This window comes from Euprymna scolopes, chromosome 46, assembly GCF_053919585.1.
Source record: "Euprymna scolopes isolate OS-2025 chromosome 46, ASM5391958v1, whole genome shotgun sequence".
NCBI classification, from domain to species: domain Eukaryota; kingdom Metazoa; phylum Mollusca; class Cephalopoda; order Sepiida; family Sepiolidae; genus Euprymna; species Euprymna scolopes.
This window is the reverse complement of record NC_136527.1, coordinates 87629338-87653061: the sequence shown is the minus strand read 5'-3', so window position 1 is coordinate 87653061 and position 23724 is coordinate 87629338. Positions and strand designations below refer to the sequence as shown.

Genomic DNA, 23724 nt, shown 5'->3' with positions numbered 1-23724 from the left:
GAGATGCCTTGGTCTATAAGATTGCCATCTATCAATGCCTACATCCCCTCTTGTTTGGACTTAGAAATTTTTCACTTGAATACACGCTGAGATGCCTTGGTCTATAAGATTGCCATCTATCAATGCCTACATCCCCTCTTGTTTGGACTTAGAAATTTTTCAATTGAATACACTCTGAGATGCCTTGGTCTATAAGATTGTCACCTATCTATACCTACATCCCCTCTTGTTTGACTTAGAAATTTTTCAATTGAATACACTCTGAGATGCTTTGGTCTATAAGATTGTCACCTATCGATACCTACATCCCCTCTTGTTTGGAGTTAGAAATTTTTCAATTGAATACACTCTGAGATGCTTTGGTCTATAAGATTGTCACCTATCTATACCTACATCCCCTCTTGTTTGGACTTAGAAATTTTTCAATTGAATACACGCTGAGATGCCTTGGTCTATAAGATTGTCACCTATCTATACCTACATCCCCTCTTGTTTGGACTTAGACATTTTTCACTTGAATACACTCTGAGATGCCTTGGTCTATAAGATTGTCACCTATCTATACCTACATCCCCTCTTGTTTGGAGTTAGAAATTTTTCAATTGAATACACGCTGAGATGCCTTGGTCTATAAGATTGTCACCTATCTATACCTACATCCCCTCTTGTTTGGACTTAGAAATTTTTCAATTGAATACACTCTGAGATCCTTTGGTCTATAAGATTGTCACCTATCTATACCTACATCCCCTCTTGTTTGACTTAGAAATTTTTCAATTGAATACACTCTGAGATGCTTTGGTCTATAAGATTGTCACCTATCGATACCTACATCCCCTCTTGTTTGGAGTTAGAAATTAAAAATAGATATGGAAAGAGTTAATTTCGAAACATCGCTAAAATCATCCCCACACACAGCAAGCATAGCTATATTATTAAATTAATTAAAAAAAACCACTAACCTAGTTCTAAAACAGATCCTTTGTTCGATAAAATGCATGCCCATTGGCTGATAGGAAGGGGCGCGGTGGATACTAGAAAGCTGATTGGCTAACTAAAAATCCTCAACATATATAAAAACAAGAAGCAACCACAGAATTCGCGCATAAGCCTGACGAATCCTATAAGTGGATGAAACGCAGAATATTCAGTGTAGCTTAATTGCCGTATATATTTTATAAATTACTATATATATATATATATATATATATATATATATGACATGTTGTGTTGCCATGTGTAATATAAAAGTTTTTAATTTTAACTCAAAATTAAAATAAAAAAATCTTTTAATCCTATTAATTTCAGTGTTATGCAATCAATTGTTTAAGGGTTTATCAGTTAAATATTTTTGCATAGACACACATACATACATTTACTTTTTGATTTATATAGATTTGTTTTATTTTCTTTATAGGATTGTCACCAGCCGACATTATTTCCAACAGGAAGTTGCAAGGGTTTGTGCGGCATTGGTGCAAATTTTAGAAACAAAAAAAAAACAATATGGGAAGTCAGGAATTTGTTTCGATTATGTTCACGAAAAAAAATGCCGAAATGTTTAAGTTGATTCAGGAGGAAATGCACCTTGACGACAACGCTTTGATGGAATTCTTTTTTACATTGCATGAAAAGTAAGTATCATTTATAAAAATTAAATTTTGTTATTTTTTATAAATTTAATTTTAATTGGTCTCCAGACAAAAGAGGAATTGGACCTAGTAATGTAAGCTTTTTAATGCTATCATTTATAAAAATTAAATTTTGTTATTTTTTATAAATTTAATTTTAATTGGTCTCCAGACAAAAGAGGAATTGGACCTAGTAATGTAAGCTTTTTAATGCTATCATTTATAAAAATTAAATTGTGTTATTTTTTTATAGATTTATTTTTAATTGGTATCCAGACAAAAGAGGAATTGGACCTAGTAATTTAACCTTTTTAACGCTATCATTTATAAAAATTAAATTGTGTTATTTTTTTATAAATTTAATTTTAATTGGTCTCCAGACAAAAGAGGAATTGGACCTAGTAATTTAACCTTTTTAACGCTATCATTTATAAAAATTAAATTTTGTTATTTTTTTATAAATTTCATTTTAATTGGTCTCCAGACAAAAGAGGAATTGGACCTAGTAATTTAACCTTTTTAATGCTATCATTTATAAAAATTAAATTTTGTTATTTTTTTATAAATTTAATTTTAATTGGTCTCCAGACAAAAGAGGAATTGGACCTAGTAATTTAACCTTTTTAACGCTATCATTTATAAAAATTAAATTTTGTTATTTTTTTATAAATTTATTTTTAATTGGTCTCCAGACAAAAGAGGAATTGGACCTAGTAATTTAACCTTTTTAACGCTATCATTTATAAAAATTAAATTTTGTTATGTTTTTATAAATTTAATTTTAATTGGTCTCCAGACAAAAGAGGAATTGGACCTAGTAATTTAACCTTTTTAACGCTATCATTTATAAAAATTAAATTTTGTTATTTTTTTATAAATTTAATATTTATTGGTCTCCAGACAAAAGAGGAATTGGACCTAGTAATTTAACCTTTTTAACGCTATCATTTATAAAAATTAAATTTTGTTATTTTTTTATAAATTTAATTTTAATTGGTATCCAGACAAAAGAGGAATTGGACCTAGTAATTTAACCTTTTTAACGCTATCATTTATAAAAATTAAATTGTGTTATTTTTTTATAAATTTAATTTTAATTGGTCTCCAGACAAAAGAGGAATTGGACCTAGTAATTTAACCTTTTTAACGCTATCATTTATAAAAATTAAATTTTGTTATTTTTTTATAAATTTCATTTTAATTGGTCTCCAGACAAAAGAGGAATTGGACCTAGTAATTTAACCTTTTTAATGCTATCATTTATAAAAATTAAATTTTGTTATTTTTTTATAAATTTAATTTTAATTGGTCTCCAGACAAAAGAGGAATTGGACCTAGTAATTTAACCTTTTTAACGCTATCATTTATAAAAATTAAATTTTGTTATTTTTTTATAAATTTATTTTTAATTGGTCTCCAGACAAAAGAGGAATTGGACCTAGTAATTTAACCTTTTTAACGCTATCATTTATAAAAATTAAATTTTGTTATGTTTTTATAAATTTAATTTTAATTGGTCTCCAGACAAAAGAGGAATTGGACCTAGTAATTTAACCTTTTTAACGCTATCATTTATAAAAATTAAATTTTGTTATTTTTTTATAAATTTAATATTTATTGGTCTCCAGACAAAAGAGGAATTGGACCTAGTAATTTAACCTTTTTAACGCTATCATTTATAAAAATTAAATTTTGTTATTTTTTTATAAATTTAATTTTAATTGGTCTCCAGACAAAAGAGGAATTGGACCTAGTAATTTAACCTTTTTAACGCTATCATTTATAAAAATTAAATTGTGTTATTTTTTTATAAATTTAATTTTAATTGGTCTCCAGACAAAAGAGGAATTGGACCTAGTAATTTAACCTTTTTAACGCTATCATTTATAAAAATTAAATTTTGTTATTTTTTTATAAATTTCATTTTAATTGGTCTCCAGACAAAAGAGGAATTGGACCTAGTAATTTAACCTTTTTAATGCTATCATTTATAAAAATTAAATTTTGTTATTTTTTTATAAATTTCATTTTAATTGGTCTCCAGACAAAAGAGGAATTGGACCTAGTAATTTAACCTTTTTAACGCTATCATTTATAAAAATTAAATTTTGTTATTTTTTTATAGATTTATTTTTAATTGGTCTCCAGACAAAAGAGGAATTGGACCTAGTAATTTAACCTTTTTAACGCTATCATTTATAAAAATTAAATTTTGTTATTTTTTTATAAATTTCATTTTAATTGGTCTCCAGACAAAAGAGGAATTGGACCTAGTAATTTAACCTTTTTAATGCTATCATTTATAAAAATTAAATTTTGTTATTTTTTTATAAATTTAATTTTAATTGGTCTCCAGACAAAAGAGGAATTGGACCTAGTAATTTAACCTTTTTAACGCTATCATTTATAAAAATTAAATTTTGTTATTTTTTTATAAATTTATTTTTAATTGGTCTCCAGACAAAAGAGGAATTGGACCTAGTAATTTAACCTTTTTAACGCTATCATTTATAAAAATTAAATTTTGTTATGTTTTTATAAATTTAATTTTAATTGGTCTCCAGACAAAAGAGGAATTGGACCTAGTAATTTAACCTTTTTAACGCTATCATTTATAAAAATTAAATTTTGTTATTTTTTTATAAATTTAATTTTAATTGGTCTCCAGACAAAAGAGGAATTGGACCTAGTAATTTAACCTTTTTAACGCTATCATTTATAAAAATTAAATTTTGTTATTTTTTTATAAATTTAATTTTAATTGGTCTCCAGACAAAAGAGGAATTGGACCTAGTAATTTAACCTTTTTAACGCTATCATTTATAAAAATTAAATTTTGTTATTTTTTATAAATTTAATTTTAATTGGTCTCCAGACAAAAGAGGAATTGGACCTAGTAATTTAACCTTTTTAACGCTATCATTTATAAAAATTAACACTGACTTAAATTTTGTTCTGGTACTTGTACAGTTTAATCAAGGCATTAAAAAATGAAAATATCGAAAAAAGGTTATATTGTACGTATATGGAAATTTTTAACACGCCACGGGGAGATAACTCAATGTAAAGCGCTGACACTCCCTCCCCATCTTCATTACTAGCTTTTCTTTTTAAAAATCGAACCTTTTGCTCGGTATCATAACAAATTGTTTTTTCGCTGTAAAAAAAAAACTACTTGATGAAATTAAGTGAAATTTTTTTCTGGAAAACTTCATTCCATAACGTATATGTACAATATAACCTTTTTTCGATATTTTCAATTTTTAATGTCTTGATTAAACTGTACAAGTACCTTTGTTTAAATTAAACATTTTAATTTTTTTTTAAATTAATAAGAAAATATTGGATCAAAAAGATAAAACCGTTTTTAGAATACGTTAAAAAATGCAAAAATGTTTCATTAAAAGGAGAAAAAAATATCCGATTCCTTTTACACCATATCAGGTTCATCTTCAGAAAGCGAAAAAGTTCTATTGCTGTTTTTTTTTTTTTTTTTTTTTTTTTTTTGCATATAAAAATCCTTGTGTTGTTATGTTTACTGTTTATCTTTTTTACGAAATCATTTACGAACTTTGTTATCAAACATAATTTTTTATAACACCATTGAATACAACAGGACAAAAAAAAAAAAAAATTACTGTTGTTTAGTGTTAAAATTTGTGTGAAAAAAAAAAAAAAAAAAAAAAAAAATTTATTTCTTTTGTTTTCATTTAATTTTACTCTATATAAAAAAAAATCTCGCATTGTTCTTGGCTTTTAATTTTACCTTATAAATTTCTTCAACAATGCTTCAAGCAAACTACAATCTACTTATAATTTTTTTTAATTAGCAGGAATTCACTCCCGTTTGTTTGTACTTTTCTCAATAACCACACCTTGGATTTTTTTAAAAAATTGTGCACAAACATTAGTCATGGTGATAATAAATTTTTGCCAGAACGGATTTTCTGGGATATCTCTGGTCGTCCCATCTAGGGGGCATTATATGAATAAATGTTCGAAGTCCTGTTGAAAGTAAATTTTTCACTCCGGGGGGGGGGAGATCTTGCATGCTCGGTTTGTTAATGGGAAAATCTTTGAATAAACAGATAAAACTATTTTTAGAACACGTTAAATATGCAAAAGTATTTTCTTAAATCAAGAAAATATGATCCTATTCCCTTTTTTCTTTTTTTTTCTTAAAGTTGAAACATTTAAATCTGAAACAGCTAAATCTGACCCCCAAGATCGCCATGGGCATGGAATATGTGCCTACATTAAAGATGACTTCCCGTGTGGCAGGGATATCTCTAGAGAAGATCCTAATTTACCCTATATGTGCTTCCGGGTAGCACTTGCTTACACCACTGCATTTATATTTGCCCTCTATCGGCCACACAACAGCGGAGTTACTATTTTTAAGAGCATATCTGAGAAAATAGACCACATACTGTCTTCACATCCCTCGGCTAACATCCACATCTGTGGTGACTTCAACGTCCATAACGTGGAATGGCTGACCCATTCAAATAAGACAGACGATGAGGGGAGGTTTTGTCATGATTTTGCCATTGCTTATGACCTCACTCAGATTGTTCGCGAACCCACCCGTGTGCCTGATACTACCGGTCAATATTCAAACCTCCTAGACCTTTTTCTCTCAACTTCCCCTGAGCTATGTTCATGTTCCATTCATTCTCCTTTAGGATCCCCCGACCACTCCGTCGTATCAGTTAAGATAAAAATGAAATGTAATAAGTCCCCAGACGTACCCCTCCACCGTACTGTATACCGATACTCTATGGCTGACTGGGATAGCTTCCGTACATTCATATCTGATTTACCTCTGCATTCCATGTTTAAAAAGGAAGTGCCCTCTATAGTATCAGATCTGACCGAATGGTTAATTGTAGGCATAGACCGATTCATACCATCTAAAAAATCCCAACAAAAACCTAACAGCCAGCCATGGTTCTCCCCAGAATGTGTTGCTGCCATCGCGCACAGAAATCACTTTTTCCATAACTACCAACGTAATAGATGCACTGAGACTAAAGCTGCTTTCAGGAACGCCAGCAACCACTGTAAAAGAGTAATAAAAAATACAAGAGAGCTATATGCTCAGTTCGTTAGATCCAAAGTAGCTGATCAGCGGCTTGGTTCCCACCAGTTTTGGCAAATAACAAATAGGATCCTGAACAGAAGTGTGCGTTCTATCCCAACCATTATCAATGGACCAGACGTCATCTCGTCAGCATCAGACAAGGCCAAACTATTTGCAAAGAACTTTGCAGCTAATTTTACCCTATGCGACGAAGGCCAACAACTTCCCTAACCCTATAACACAGAACACGCTAGGTAACATACAAATATCTGTGCATGAGGTCGCCAAGCTAATCAAGAACCTTGATTCCAGTAAAGCAACTGGCCCTGACGGCATCCCAATTATAGTGTTAAAAAAGCTTCAACCAGAACTTGCTCCCATACTTACGAAACTGTTTAAACATTGCCTTAAGGAGAAGTGCTTTCCGACTCCCTGGAAAATCTCATCAGTATGCCCTGTATTTAAGAATTCAGGTGATAAGTCATCTCCCTCTCAATACAGATCAATAAGTCTCCTGTGTGTTATGAGTAAGTTGCTGGAATCCATATTAAATAGAGAAATAGTCAACCACTTCAGCAGAAATAACCTTCTTAGTGACACACAATATGGTTTCCGTTCTGCAAGGTCTACCGCAGATGTGCTAACAGTTATATCTCACAGGATTAGTGAATCTCTTGATAAAGGCTTCCTTTCTAGGACAATTGCTCTTGACATATCGAAGGCCTTCGACAAGGTATGGCATAAGGGCCTACTTCACAAGATTTCCAGCTACAGTATAACTGGAAATGTTTTCTCAATCATTTAAACATTTCTCTCCGATAGGCTCATAAGAGTAGTGGTCGATGGACAAAAATCAGAGGCCTGCAGTATTAATGCTGGAGTTCCTCAAGGGTCAATCCTGGGCCCAACTCTCTTCCTGATCTACATCAATGATCTCCCTAAACACATACTTAAATCATTCGTTGACATCTATGCTGATGACACGACCATCTACGGCAATACATCAAAGCTGTAAATGACAAAGCTCTCTCTGATTCTCTCTCCTCTGATCTCGAGCGCGTGGTTCAGTGGGGGAAGATGTGGCTGGTTACCTTTAATGCATCTAAAACCAAACTCCTATCTTTACATCATCAACGCTCTGATCCCCATCTGGCATCAATTGAAATGGATGGCTCTCGTCTAGGAGAAGTCCCGTGTTTTGACAAGCTTCTGGGTTTGTCTTTTACTCCTGATCTGAAATGGAACACGTACATCAAGTCTGTTGCGAAGGTTGCTGGAAAGATGGTGGGATCCTTCTACCGCTCCAGAAAATATCTCACTACTGATGCAATTATCTATCTATATAAAAGCCAAGTACGTCCAAGGATAGAATACTGCTGCCATATCTGGGCAGGAGCTGCTAAAAACAGCCTATCCTGCCTTGACAGAGTACAAAATAGACTTCGTGGCTTAGTGGGGGATGTCCTTTTCTCTTCCCTGCAACCTCTCTCCCACAGAAGAGACGTTGCAAGCCTATCCTTGTTTTATCGTTATTTCCATGGCAGGTGCTCGTCTGAACTCCAATCTCTGGTCCCCCCCTCGCCAATCTTTCACGAAAAACACCCGTCGTGCTGAATCCACTGTGAAAAATTTCCCCCACTCTTTATCTGTGCCTGAATCAAAACGTAGATTCCATGAACAAAGCTTCTTTCTTAGAACTGCACGCCTGTGGAACTCTGTTCCGTCTGCCTGCTTCCCTCTGAACTACAACCTGGATGTCTTCAAGTCCAATGTAAACATTCCTAATGAACCGCCTCCTTAAGTAGACACTTCATTAAATCTCCACACTAACGTAATGTACTTGCAATAACCCTTATCCCTGAGTGGCTTCCGGGCCTTGATAAGTGATGACCACTGTGTAAAAAAAAAAAAGTACATATATAAAAAAATGTGGTGTTTGTCCATAAACGGGTCAAAAAAAACTTTTTTACAAGAAAAATCTGTAAAAAATCTTTTTAATGTACGTACTTGTCATTGCATGAAAAGGTTATATTCCAAAAATCACATAAATCGATCAAGTAGGTTTTTTTTATTTAAGAAAATCAAATATTATGAGACATTTTATCGAAGAATGACTTCACACCATCTTGTTTTTAAATGATACTGCTCGCGACACCTGTTGGAATTGTTTGGAATATAAGTTCCGCAAGGGGCAGACAATCAACTTTCTACGCTTTAGAAGAAAAAAAAAAACTTGGAAAATGAAGACATTTACAGGTTTTTGGGGACGTTGAAAACGAAAATAACATTTAAAATTCCAGCAAATGAGTAGTTTCCAAGATATGAAGAATTTTACGTAAATTGAGCACCCACACATTGACGATCCTCCAACAAAAATTCGGCAAATGCGTATTTCAGCTGTGTAAATATTTGACCACTAAAACTGGTGGCCATAAAGTGGGTGATCATTATACGTTAAATTATTTTCGAAAAGTAATCCCCCCCCACTTTCTTTAAACTAACATTTCTTCATATCTTGGAAATTATTCGTTTGCTGGAATTTTAAACGTTATTTTCGTTTTCAACTTCCCCAAAAACCTATAAATGTCTTAATTTTCCAAGTTTTTTTTTTCTAGAGCGTGGCAAGTCGATTGTCTGACCCTTGCTGATCTTATATTCCAAACATTCCCAATAGGTGTCGCTAGCAGTGTATTATTCATAAACAAGATGGCATGAAGTCATTCTTTGATAAAATATCTCATAATATTTGATTTTCTTAAATAAATAAAAAAAAACTACTTGATCGATTTACGTGATTTTTGGAATATAACCTTTTCATGCAGTGATAAGTATGTACATTATAAAGATTTTTTTTACAGACTTTTCTTGTAAAAAAAAAAAAGTTTTTTTTGGCCCGTTTTTGGTTCAACACAAAAAAAATAAACAATTTGAAAGTAATGTTTGTTGATATATTTTGGCGAAGAAATGCACCTTTGTCAAGATTGTTTTTTTTTTACCTCTCATGTCTCACGAAGGTACTTTTAGGCGTTTAGTTGTTGTTCAATGGTTTTACCTTTTTTTTATATAGTCCAGGAATGCATATGATGTGTGCTTAAGGAATAATAGTTTGGAAATGTTGGTAAATAGGAAATCAAACAGAACACGTATGTAAAATAAAGAAGGGCAAGTTTCTTATCTGAAATATATTGATAATTTTTATTGGATGGATTATCATTATTATTATTATCATCATTATTATTATTAGAGAATGGGTTTTCTTGAAATAGGAGACTTCTGCTAGGTCCGTATATATTGGAACGGTTATTTGAATTACGTTTCAATGTATTATCCTCCTTCTCTCCTGCCTCATTATTTTGCTCCTAATGTAGTCATTGCTAGATGTCACATCCATAGTAAGCCGTTTAGACCTGCCAAACTTGCTTTGTCTGAATCCAACACACAGACACAGAACAAGCATGGAGCGGAGCACGTGCACGCATCACACAGCTTTGAGGCACATGTATTTCCGGTGACCTTTGACATTAAGCTTCCGTCCTCTTCTCTTCTTTCTCTTTTTTGCTTGACACCAAGCCGTGCACACGTATAAACCACGCGCTTTATAAGCATGCACTCGGAGAGCGACAACAGAAACATAAGGTAGGCTTGCATATTTTTTGTATAAACATAGTTATCTGTAAGATGCTTACATATAGAGCTAATACAATATGAACAATCCAAGACTGTTATATTTAAGCTATATATCGCTTGTGTAAAGTATGAACTATAACCTCTATTTGCGCACACTTACACAGATGTCAACATGTACAAGCCACAATCACACGTCCTTACGTGACTACCAAATTATTGCACCACTGTATAAACTTCGTTTTGTTTTAAATAAATAATGTAGTTATATATATATATATATATTTTTTTTACATTTTCACCCCAAACAAGGCAAATTGCCACTTTGGTGTAGGGGGCTACTATCGGGAGCAGCAACTACTGGGGTACTATGTAGGGATTAGGGCAGCAAGATGTCGGTTCACGTTACACTTGAACTTCTGCACGTCAGTACTGTTGGGGAAGCAGAGACCTGGAATGGAATTCCAGAGTCTAGCGGTTCTGGGGAAGAAACTATTCGAGTAAAAAGATCTTTTACATCTAGGGATCTCTACAGTGTGGGGGTGGGATTTAGCAGCCTGTCGGGTTTGTCGAGGGTGCTCACGTCATGGGGGCACAAGTGATTGCAGTTCGTCAGAGCATTCACCACTAAAATACTTGTAGAACAGGCAGAGGGATGCAACATTTCGTCGATGGGACAGAGGCTGAAGCTTAGATGCCAGTTCAGGGCCTATCAGGTTTGCGACTCTCTTTTGAACCTTGTCAAGGAGCGAGAGACTAGTAGCAGATGCACCAGCCCAAATGTGACAGCAATACTCCATACATGGGCGAATGGTTGCCTTATAGAGGTACAGGATACTTTCGGGTGTTAGTAGTTTTCTAGCACGGTAGAGAGAGCTCACCTTTCTTGCAGCGGCCCTGGCAATGTATACTGGTATAATGTAGTTTTACATATATACTGATATAATGTAGTTTTACATATATACTGGTATAATGTAGTTTTATATATCTATACTGGTATAATGTAGTTTTATATATATATATATATACGGATATAATGGTTTTCTTTATTTCTAATTGATGTAACATCCATATTGATTAAATGATTAAATATATTTTTATATTGTTGTTCTGTTATTTGTTATCTTCTATATGAGCTCCACCTCTATTTGTAGAGCTTTGCATTATTTTATCATTATCATTATTATTATTATTGTTATCGTTATTATTGTTATTTTTATTATAATTACTATTATTGTTATTATAATTATTATTATTATTATTAATATTATTGTTATTATTATCTTTATAATTGTTATTATTATTATTATTATTATTATTATCGTTATTATTGTTATTATTATTGGCTCACATGGAGCTTTCACACAAGTCAACAATTGATTGGTTTGGAGACCTGTGGTGTTCTCTGGAAGCTGAGTGACAACAAGTCTCCCCAGACGTCCAGCTCTCTCCACCTCCTTCGATAGCATTTGCAGATAAATCTGCCTCATCGCAATAGTCTCATACCATTGATTTCTTGCTGGTAGTGGCCATTGGTTTATACTGGAATTTGAGTGGCACTAAGCCTCCCCATGATCCCAGTTCTCTTCGCGCTTGTCCAGCGGAGGTCTGGCCAGCGCTCTCTCCTCGGTCTTTCCATCATACTTAACCCTTCTTGGCTCTTTGGTATCACTTTTCTATTAGAGGAGGGGAACGGTGATGACACATTCTAGGGTTTTCCTTAATATTTCAGCCGTTTTCTTTATCGTTAGGCGTTGTATTTTTGCAGTTATTCCTCTGATTCCAATTTTTGCCATTCTTTTTTCAAAGTTTTTCCTAGTGCTCCTACTATTATCAGTACTATTTTGATTTTCTTCATCATCCAAATCCCTTTTAACTCTCTGGCTAGCTCTGTGTATTTCCTTTGTTTCTCCTTTTCTTTCATACTCGCCCTGTGGTCAGCTGGGACAGCAAAGTCTACAATTTGACAGGATTTTTCTTTCTTGTTAATTATTACGACATCTGGTCTTCTTGCTTGGATGGGTTTGTCCGTCTGTATGTCCATGTCCCTTAGGATTTTGTGGTTCTTGTTTTCGAGTGCTGTTGCGGGTTTATGCTTGTACCATTTGTCTGTACGCTCAAAATGCAGTCGTTTGCACAATTCCCAGTGCACCGCCCTCCCCACTTGGTCATGCCTGTTTTTGTATTCCTTTTGGGCCAGTTTGCTGCATTCACTTACTATATGGTTTAGCATTTCGTCTCTCTGTCCACATAGTCTGCATTTGCTGTTTTCTTGTGTTTTATCGATCCTTGCTTTGATATGGTTGGTTCTTATCAAGTTATCTTGTGCTGCAGTTATTAGAGATTCAGTTTCACGGTTTATATGTCCTTTTCACATCCATGTCCAGGTGTTTTCGTTATTCTCATCTTTTCTCGCTTTGTCATTTGTCTCTCTGTTTTTTGCTTTGTTGTTTTTTTTTCGGTGTCTCTCGCTGCCATAATTATCCTTTCAGTGTTTTGCATTATGTATTTTTCTAGTTCTTTTTTCGTGTCCTTCACACAGTCCTCTATACAGATCAGTCCTCTCTCGCCGTCTTTCCTTTTCACGTAGAGTCTGTCAGTATCGTCCTTTGGGTGTAGTGCATTATGCATGGTCATGAGTTTCCTGGTTTTCTGGTCGAGTTGTCCCAGTTCTTCTTTTGTCCACCCTAACCCGACGGTCCAGACTATCTTACTAGCGATAATCCCCATGTACTTATACCTTTTTATTAGGTTTCTGCTATACAATTTCGTTTCCAGGAGTTTTCTTGTTCTCCTGAGGTATTCCTTTCCAATTTTCTCTTTCATTTCTATTGTTCTGATGGTGTCCGCTTCCAGAATTCCCAAGTATTTATAGTCGTCTTGTTCCCCTAGTGCCTTAATTTCTGTTTAGTTGGGTAGTTCCATGCCTTCTGTCGTTTCCAGTTTTCCCTTTCTTATAACTAGTTGTGCGCACTTTTCCATTCCAAATTCCATTTGGATATCTTGACTGAAGATTCTGGTAGTGTTGATTAGTGTCTCTAGGTCCTTTTCGGTCCTTGCAAATAGTTTAAGATCGTCCATGTACATCAGGTGGTTCATTTTTTTCTCTGTATTGGAGAACTTGTATCCGGCTTGGCACTTTCTCAGAATACTATTCAAGGGCATCATGGCTATGATGAACAGTAATAGTGATAGTGAGTCTCCTTGGAAGATGCCTCTTTGTATGTTAATTTCTGTTATGTGTTGTCCATCAGCTGTCAGTTCCAGTCTCCATGTTTTCATTGCATTTTCTATTACATCAGTGATCCCGCTTGGTATTTTATACATTTTTAAGCATTCTGTTATCCATGCGTGGGGGATCCTGTCTTACGCTTTTTTGTAGTTGATCCATGCCATGGCTAAATTCTATAATTATTATTATAATAATTATTATTAGTGAATGGGGTTTCTCGAAATAGGAGACTTCTGCTAGGTCCGTATATATTGGAAGGGGTATTCAAATTATGGCCTATTATTTTGCTGCTAATGTAGTCATCGCTAGACATCACATCTCTAACATTTTACCTACCATTTTCTTTTGATGAGAAGCATTAGGCTTCGAAATAACTAGGTATGCATTCGTATATATTTTTATATTGTTGTTTTTATTCTTGTTGACTCTTTGCATTATCCTGATAAGTCTCCTCTTAAAGAATTTCTTTAATTTTTTGAAATCTCCATGTGTGTTTATATATATATATATATATATATATATATATATATATATATATATATATATATATATATTTTTTTTTTTAACCTTTGTATATCTAATTTTAAATAAATAAGAATGTAAAAATACTAATCATAGTAGGGGTGATAAGTAGTTAAATGGATTAATCCTAATCTTATAAATACAAGACTGATAAATTAAAAAATATATCCATTTTAAATGTGGAAATTTATAGCATGAAAAGGTTAGTAACTGCAATTAAGAATAGGAAATTAGATTAAATATTTGTAACATGTCTTCTTCCTGAGGTTAAGGGTGGTGGTGTTTGATCAACACTGCTGGGGAGCCATGATGTAATATACTGTTTTGTTTTTAAATCCCTGAAACAGTGTTTCATGGTAAACAACTGATGATCCCTTTAAAAATAAATTATTAGTACTATAGTAAATTCGAGAGCGAGTTGATGCAGTGATTGCAGGTGAATAAATGACTTACTGACTGGATGGTTTTCTAACGAATGATAAAAAATATTTTTTTGTATAGTTTTAAAGGTTAAAAATTTCAAAGACTATATATATGTATATATATATATATATATAATATATATATATATATATAAACAAATTTACATGGTTGCGACACTGGACATTCTAATGTTTCTAACAAATGGTCAGTTAAAACCAGAAGTCTTCATCAGGCGACTTAATAAATGGTTGCTTCTCACAGAATAAGCCAGTCCTTAACTGGCCTATGGCCTAACTAAAAAAAACACACAATCGTAACTACTCTTCTGAGTTTTTGGATTTTGTAATTTTGCCCGTATTCCTTTCGTTTTCTTTTAAAGTTGATGAGTATCTTTTCTTCTGATGAGTCAGGACAGAAAAGATAAAAAAATGAAATTAATTTTGGCTGCAAGCCAGTTTCTGCGTTTCCCTCCAAGATGTTTGGGAAAACCAGCTCCCATAAATAGCGTGTAAAAGTCGTGCAAATTAAAGATAGACATGACCCCCATTCGTAACTCGTAGATATTATGATTTAGACAGTATATAAAAAGTTTTAAGGAGGAGTGACCCGACCGAGCACCCCCCCCCAAAGCCTTTGCCGGACATACACAAAAAGTGCACACACACACACACATTTTCGCTTTTATATATATACTAGCGGGGGGGGTACCTGGCGATGCCCCGGGTGTCTTGAGGTAAATTAAAACTCCGGGGGGGGGGGTTAAATGATAAAAAAAAATGTTTTGGTAGGTGAGTGTATGAGGATCGAACCCGTACCCTTGAGTTGGAAATTAATGTGTGAAAAAAAAATGTGCTAAGTTAACCATTGAACCACGGCGACGGACAACGTTAAGCAGGTTATTTAACTATAAAAACAGGCATGTGCAATAAAAGTTAACTCTGCTGCTTCCATTTGACCTAATTAAGAAGGTCAAATAGAAGTCACGCAGCATTTGGGTTTGTTTACCCAAATTTAACTGTTTCTTCCCCCAACAGATGTTGGGGAGGGGGAAAGCCGCTCCCAATTGTCCAGATTGAATAGCAACTGATCAAAGCTGATTGTTTCTGGACGTTTTTCCCGGCGCAATGCCGAAGACATCGTTTGAGTTTAGTTTCACTTTATATATACTAAAAAGCCCAATCAACGCGCAAGAAGCCAAAATAGCAATAATTTTGTAAAAATCGACGTAAATAAATCTATACGCTACGCAGTTTCCTAATTCCTAGATATTATTATATAGGACCTATATACACAGTTGTAAGCGATAGTAACGAACCTGGGACCGTGTGCGAGAAAAGCCTTTGCCAGACATACACAAAATGGTCACACACATTTTGCCTTTTATATATATATAGATATATATATAAAAAATATTATAGCCAATAATATTTTGTAAGACCGATAATCACTGGATTTCCAAACCAGTAGATTTATTGCATTACTTATTGTGAAGTAATATATCTCTATATAAATAAAATGAACTCATTTTTTCTCGTCTGATTTTGACATTAATAGGATTAAAAATCAAGATATTTCATGCAAATATAATATGCACAAACGGCAGAACAATATCTGAGGTGTGTTATAGGCTTATTATTTCTCAAATTCCTCGATAATCTTAGATTTCTATACTTTTTCTGCTGAGAAGTCACGGCCAAAATCGGTTAAGATCAATGGAAGTGGTAAAATATTTTCTCTCTAATAAATTCCTCCTCCCCCTGCCACCACTTAACACCGTTTGGGGATTGTTCACAAGGAACAGTTGAGAAGAGAACACCGGTTTGGCTTCGTAGTTCTTTCATGTGAAGTTATTTAAAATCACTAAACTAAGCTGCAGTGCTCTGTGGCGTAGTGGTTAGCGTGCTGGACAATTCACATTATATTTTCACGTTCGCGCCGACCTACCGTAGTCGTTTTTTTTTTTTTTTTTTTTTTTTTCCTAAACAACTGGAATGGACTTTTCTTGGTGGCCGAACTGTTAACGTTGCAGATGTTTTTTTTTTTTTCACACTTTATTTTCCTACTTTTACTCATGACTCCGGGTTTGATCCTTCCTACTTACCTACCATAACATTTTTTAAAACTCCCCCCCCCCCCGTCCCGGAAACAATCACTCGGGCAACGCCGGGTACCCCCGCTAGTATATATATAATATAATATAAAGCTGAATGTGTGTGTGTGTGTGTGTCTGGTCACGAATAGGCTCCTATATGGTTGACTATTTTAAAAAAACTGATTACATATAATGATAGAAGATGTATCGAGACACAGGAATGGGTATGTTTGATCTGGCAGAATGGTGGTTCATTAAAATTGTGGAGTCTGTGTTCGCGCCTGGTCCACAAAGTATGGAAATAAAAAATATAAAAAAAAAACGTTTACAAGTGTTTTTGATATAGATGTACATAAGAATACTTTGATGAGTATGTTTTAACTTAAATAGGGATGGTATAATAAAATTATGGGGTGTTCGTTCGCGCCTGACCTCCATAGAATGGAAATATGTCACAAAGTTTAACAAGGTTTTTTTATATAGATACACAGAATATTGTGATAAGTGTTTCAGTGTGAACAGGTATGGTATAATAAATTATGGGGTTTATCTATTTTATTTTTACTTTCATCATATTTTGCTTTGGTTTTGATACCCCAAATTCGAAGCTATCTCTTTACAACCCTTCCTTTTCATAACCTATCATACTTTCATAAATCAGAGTCCATTTTCTGTAGGCTGTTTTTGAACCCAGTCAACGACGGGTACTTTTGCTAGTATATATATATATATATATATATATATATATATATATATATATATATATATATATGGGTCTGGCCATACCCACATGGAGAGACAAATAAATAGAAACATTAAAAAATCCTCTATACATATTTTTAAATACACCCCTCCATCTAAACAAACATAATATAAAGAATACCTGAACAGTCTAAGACTGAAATGAAAAATCACAATACTAAAATCTAAGAATCCAAAAAATAAATATCAAAATTGAATGAAAACACCCCTACCCTTATTTCAGAGGAGCTGCCCCCCTCCCTCCTCACACATACACATTAGTAACAACCTTGGATCACAATTACCTTTCTAGGGACGCAAATAACTTCATAATACTATATATATATATATATATATATATATAAGGGGGCGGTCACCAACAATGTGTATTTTTTAACATTATTTTATTATTCCGTGTCTTGGTTTTTCATTGAAAATTATGTTTAGATCATTGTAATAATGCTTTTAAATAATTGAAATCGTTTTTAACGCGTTTCAGACGTTCTGTGAAGCGTCCTCTTCAGAAATTATTTAAAATGCTTAGAATATATTCAATATGTGTTGGAGATGTAAAAATAGCATTTTCGTAATTCATTTGAAATGTTTCCGAGACATGGAAACGTGTAAGTGAATCTACTTTTCATTGGAATGTTCAATTTTTATTACTATTTTATTGGGCTGTGGTCACCCCTGTCCTGTGTTTCTCTCTCTCACTCTTTCTTTCTGCTTGTGTTTTTATTTATCTTTTTCCCCTTTAGGGTAGGATGTGTGTGTTTTTTTTTATTATTTTGAAGAATGTGTGTACTGTTTTATAGTATTATGAAGTTATTTGCATCCCTAGAAAGGTGACTGTGATCCAAGGTCATTGCTAATGTGTATGTGTGAGGAGGGAGGGAGGAGGGGGGGAGGAACCAGCTCCTCTAAAATAAGGGTAGGGGTGTTTTCATTCAATTTTGATATTTATTTTTTGGATTCTTAGATATTATGTTTGTTTAGATAGAGGGGTGTATTTAAAAATATGTATTGGGGATTTTTTAATGTTTCTATTTATTTGTCTCCCCATGTGGGTATGGCCAGACCCGTGTATATATATATATATATATATATATATATATATATAGTAATTACTAACTAGCTCTACCTACGTATTGAGCACTTTTGAAGTAAATACTTTAAGTTTACGCATAAATCTATACTTTCATATATTAAATTTATGTGAATAAATGAAGTAGTTATATATATATATATATATATATATATGTGAACAAATGATTAATAAAATATGTTAAAAGACATCTTGAAAAAGAGTTAAAAACATATTTAATTTTAAAAAAGGAAGCACAAGATAAGTGGATAGTCCTTAATCTGCGGAGTTTCGAAGAAATACTCTCCTTCTCATCAGAGGGCAGGAATTAGCAAAATGCAGGATCGGATTTTGCATATAAAAGTATTTAACGAAACTACAAGTAAGTCAAAGATCTTACTTGGTTAAAAAAAGGGTGAGGTAAGGGGAACAGGAGGCAAAAGAATGTTTTTAACTCTTTTTCAAGATGTCTTTTAACATATTTTATTAATCATTTGTTCATATTATAAGCTCTATTTCCTTTTCGGTTTTATTGAGCTTTTTATATCTGGCTGAGTTTATTTTATTTGTAAATATTAACTCTTTAATATTTATAAGTTTACCATTTTGATTACCTTAGTAAACTTATTGTAACTTTTATTATATATATATATATATATATATATATATATATAAGTCCTAAGTTCTACTGATTCATTGGCTAATTTGATTTTCTCTTTTTCAGAAATAAACAGCAATCCAATATTGAATACTTAGAGTGTGTCGAAGTAGCCGAGAAAGCGGACATTGAAATACCAGAAATAGAAAGCACGACAACAACGACGACGATGCATTCCTTTGTGTCCAGTGAATGTGATGGTTACCCGATAGAGACTGCTGAACAATATGCCACAGTTACGCTGCCAAAAATTGAACCGACAAGTAACGTGGGTACTGAAACCGAGACGAGACTCGTTGACCAAGACAGTGGCGAAACGGCCAAAGTCCTTATTAGTTTGCAAGACTATCAGGCAGATGACCATGCGATGGTGAGCGCAGGAGAAACTGACCCTCAGGACTGCGTGGGCGTACAAGTGACGGATGTTTGCATCAATACAAGCGATATGGAGTCGATCAAAGAAAATAACATCAGTGTTGAAAATCAATTAATCGATGAAAGTCACGATGGACGAGAAGCCAGGATAGAAATGAATTGTCGTTCGGATCCGAATCCTGGTCTCGGCTCACATCCTCCAAGCCTTTCGGCTACGGATGCTGAGAAGATTTCAGATATTGGAGAAAAGATTGTTGAATCTGTAGCTGAAGAAGTTAACAAAGGTGATGGGGAAAAGACAGATGCTAAGAGTGAGAAAAAGAAACTCGATGAGACGTCGAATCCAGGCGGAACCAAACCGAAACGGAAAAGGAGAAATGATGTTTGGTTGACTCGGGTCCAGGATGCAGATTTCGGTAAGAAAGAATGATGGCTTATTATCGATAGACATTAAGAGTGCTTTTTGTTTTACTCATATATATATATATATATATATATATATATATATATATATATATATATATATATATATATATATATATATATATATATAATTGTTTTGACGATTAATCGGAATACATATATAAATATATATTTACATATGTATTTATTTATATAAGTATTTATATATATATATATATTTATTTATATATATTTATTTATTTTACTGCTATTTTATCCGTATTCCCACCTGTCCTTCCCTTTTTCTCTATCAGTCTGTTCTTGCGAGATATTTTTATTTTTCTATGATCATCGATTAACTCCTGATAAATCTGTTGATTGAAGGTGTCCCTCAGGTTATGCCAGCTATTTTTTTTAAAAGTACTAATATATATATAGTGGGAGAACTGCCGACTTTCAACACGACCGTTCTAGGTTCAATCCTTGGCTTGCAAGAGATGCTAGTCTAGCGGCACTGATGAGTTGTGATAAAACGAAACATGACTGTATGTTGGAAAAGGAGAAATGATGTTTGGTTGACTCGGGTCCAGGATGCAGATTTTGGTAAGAATGATGGCTTATTATTAGCGATAGACATTAAGAGTGCTTTTTGTTTTACCCATATATATATATATATATATATTATTGTTTTGACGATTAATCGGAATATGGAATCAAAAAAGTCGACAAATTTGGGGGAATCCGTATCAAAATCTGAAAAATTTGTGCCTATTTTCCGATGCCAAAACAATTCTTTTGATTGGCCTTTTTTATTTGATTTTGTTTAAAGCAAAATCTTCCATTGCTGATAATAACGATAAAATAATAAATATTTATTGATTTTAAAATAACAGTAAAGCTAAAATCGATAACATGGGGAAGTGGGTGGGGGGGGGGTGTCATACCGAAAGCCGTTCTTAACATGGGGAAGTGTATGTTTATTCTGAAAGCCGTTCTTAGCATGGAGAAGTGTATGTTTATTCTGAGAGCCGTTCTTAGCATGTGGAGGTGTATGTTTATTCCGAAAGCCATTCTTAACATGGGGAGATGTATGTTTATTCCGAAAGCCATTCTTAACATGGGGAAGTGGGAGATGTTTATTCCGAAAGCCATTCTTAACATGGAGAAGGGGGGGGCGTTTATTCCAAAAGCCGTTATTAACATCAGGAGGTGTGGGGGATGTTTATTCCGAAAGCCGTTATTAACATGGGGAGGGGGGTTATTCTAAAAGCCGTTCTTAACATTGGGAGGTGGGGGGATGTTTATCCCGAAAGAAATAGCGTTGAATAACCGTTAAACATAACAACACATATCGCATGCTCACTATCCCATTTCATTGAAACAACAAAGATGGCGGCCAATTCAAACTACTAGAAATTACATTGCACGATTCAGATATTTATATCTCGAAAACTATTTGTCTGCGCTAATTTTCCCGGTGATATCTGTGTTCAGCATACTCGAAAACCTTTAAAAGTTGTTGATTTATTGCAAAATGTTGAGACGTCTCCAGTTGGCGTAATGGTGAACTTTGACCCATTTATGTTTTCAATTTTAATATCAATTTGTTTTCAATTTCTTGTAGACGAACGCCATTATAAATGTTCTTTCTGTTCCGCTGCGTTCTTCCACGCGCATCACCTGCAACGCCATGAAAAGCAGTTACACACGTCTGGGAAGGAAGTGAAAACGAATCAGTGCAAAGACTGCTTCAAGACATTCGCTACGCAATTGACGCTCAAGTTTCATCAGGATTTCGCGTGCCGAATGGTGCAACGTCCGCACAGATGTCCTAGCTGCCAGCTTGGTTTTAAGAATGCAGTGGAAATCGAAAGCCACAAGTGCAGCGGGAACCCTGCAAAGCCGTTATGCTGTATGAACTGCGACTTCCGCACTGGTTCACCACGAGACTTAGAACACCATAATCGGATCCACACGGGGGAACGATGCTACAAGTGTGAATTGTGTGATTTTCGGACAGCGTGGAAAAAAAACCTGAAGGTGCACATTTTGAAACATTCCGGATTAAAACCGTTCGCTTGCAATGTTTGTGACTTTGCGACAAACGATCGCAGTAATTTGAGAACTCATTTGAGGAAACATTTGAAAAAGAATAGCGCGAGTCTTTGTCACACGTGCGGCACAAATTTCAGTGACCCGCAGGCTCTGGCGTCACATATGCTGTTGCACAATTATGACACGCCTTACAAGTGCACATATTGCAACTATTCGACCAAGTATAAGTTCACGCTCAAGTCACACATGCGGGCCCACAATGTTGAGATCGAGACGGCGAAAACCTCTCAGATCGTGTCGACTGATGCTGATCTTGGCTCGATTCAAGACGTTAGAGAAATATCAATCCAAACAGCAGACGCCGACTACGAAGAACTTGTTGAGAAACAGTTTTTTATGTGCCAGGAATGCGGTTTTGTTATTGACAATCGGAAACTTTTTGACATACATCAGTGTAAGGTGAACGACCCGACCGCGCCGTCTGTTTTGGATGGCGAAATGATTATTCAAATTATCGAAAGTCCAGCGGAACTCCAGGAAGTTGTTGAACCGTGACAAATTTGACAATATCTTGTAACTTTGTCTTGTTATCAATAATGTTGAAATATTATTTATTTTGTTTCGATTAATCGAACAATCATTCTCACATCTTATCTGCACAACGTTTCGGCCGATGTAACCTTCGACCTTCTTCAGGTATAAAAGTCGCCATGATTTGGTAGCAAAAAGAAGTGAGGGTAGTTCTGTACTCTAAGGTTTCACATTTTTTATCTAGTTTGAAGTAAAAGGTACTTGTACAGTTTAATCAACACATTAAAAAAATGAAAATATCGAAAAATAATTAAATTGTACGTATCCGTTATGGAACGAAATTCTCCGAATAAAAAATTTCACTTAATTTCATCAAATAGGTTTTTTTTTTTTTTACAGCGAAAAAACAATTTGTTATGATACCGAGCAAAATGTTCGATTTTTATGAAGAAAAGCTAGAATTAAAGATGGGGAGGGGATGTCCGCGCTTTACATGGATTTATCTTCCTGTGGCGTTTCTAAAATCCAAACAAAAATTAAGAAAAAATCCAAGATGTCTGCCTTCAAAGTGCTGTCATAAAAACATGTTTTCCGCTGTAAAAAACACAAAAAAACTACTCTATCAAATTAAGTGAAATGTTTTTTTGTTTTTTTTCGGAGATCTTCAGTTCAAAACGGATACGTACAATATAAACTTTTTTTGATATTTTCATTTTTATATGTTGATTAAACTGTACAAGTACCAAAGTTTACGCAAATTATAAAAGTAATTTAATTATCAGCGAACGTTGTCTCCTACGAGACCTTGCAGGGGGTTAAAATAGTGACAGCCACCTTAAACCTTGTGTTGCTTTGCGAAGCACCTCCCCTCTCTCTTATCCGATCAAGAGTCTCCCTTATCCCGAAGTCGCCGGATGCCAGCGAGCCACCCTCCTTCGCCCAATTGCAAGGGATGGCTGCCTGGAGGTCACCACCTGTTTAAATGCAATTCTCAAGAGTGCCCATCGGGAGACACGGGATCTCTGTGACGGTGATGATCGACGTTTCCAAAGCGTTTGACACCGTTAATCACGACTCGATCTGCCGGGCAGCGCGCAGGTTTGGCGCACCAGATCCTCTGGTGCGCTACATCCGGGCCGGCTATGATGCTACGACCAGCGTGCTGGGAGACCGGGTTTTTCACCCTTCCCGTGGTGTTCGCCAGGGCGACCCTTTGTTGCCTCTGCTTTTTAACATGGTCATGGATGAGGTTCTTTCCTTGTCCCTTGCCC

The 23724-nt window shown here is 34.4% G+C and overlaps 1 protein-coding gene across 2 annotated transcripts in view; it reads left to right on the top strand.

Annotated features, from left to right (window-relative positions):
• LOC145270603 (uncharacterized) overlaps nt 1–22532 on the top strand; it is a 96672-nt gene extending 74140 nt beyond the window's left edge. The window contains exons 1-3 of one of the 2 annotated variants that reach the window (XM_080126230.1): nt 1330–1634; nt 19157–19881; nt 21492–22532. In XM_080126230.1, coding sequence (XP_079982356.1) covers nt 1507–1634; nt 19157–19881; nt 21492–22477 — 1839 coding nt within the window. In that variant the 5' untranslated portion in view covers nt 1330–1506 and the 3' untranslated portion in view covers nt 22478–22532. Of the gene's footprint in view, nt 1–1329; nt 1635–19156; nt 19882–21491 lie in introns of those variants that run through there. The other variant, XM_080126231.1, reaches the window with a different exon arrangement.
• The last annotated feature ends 1192 nt before the right edge of the window (nt 22533–23724 follow it).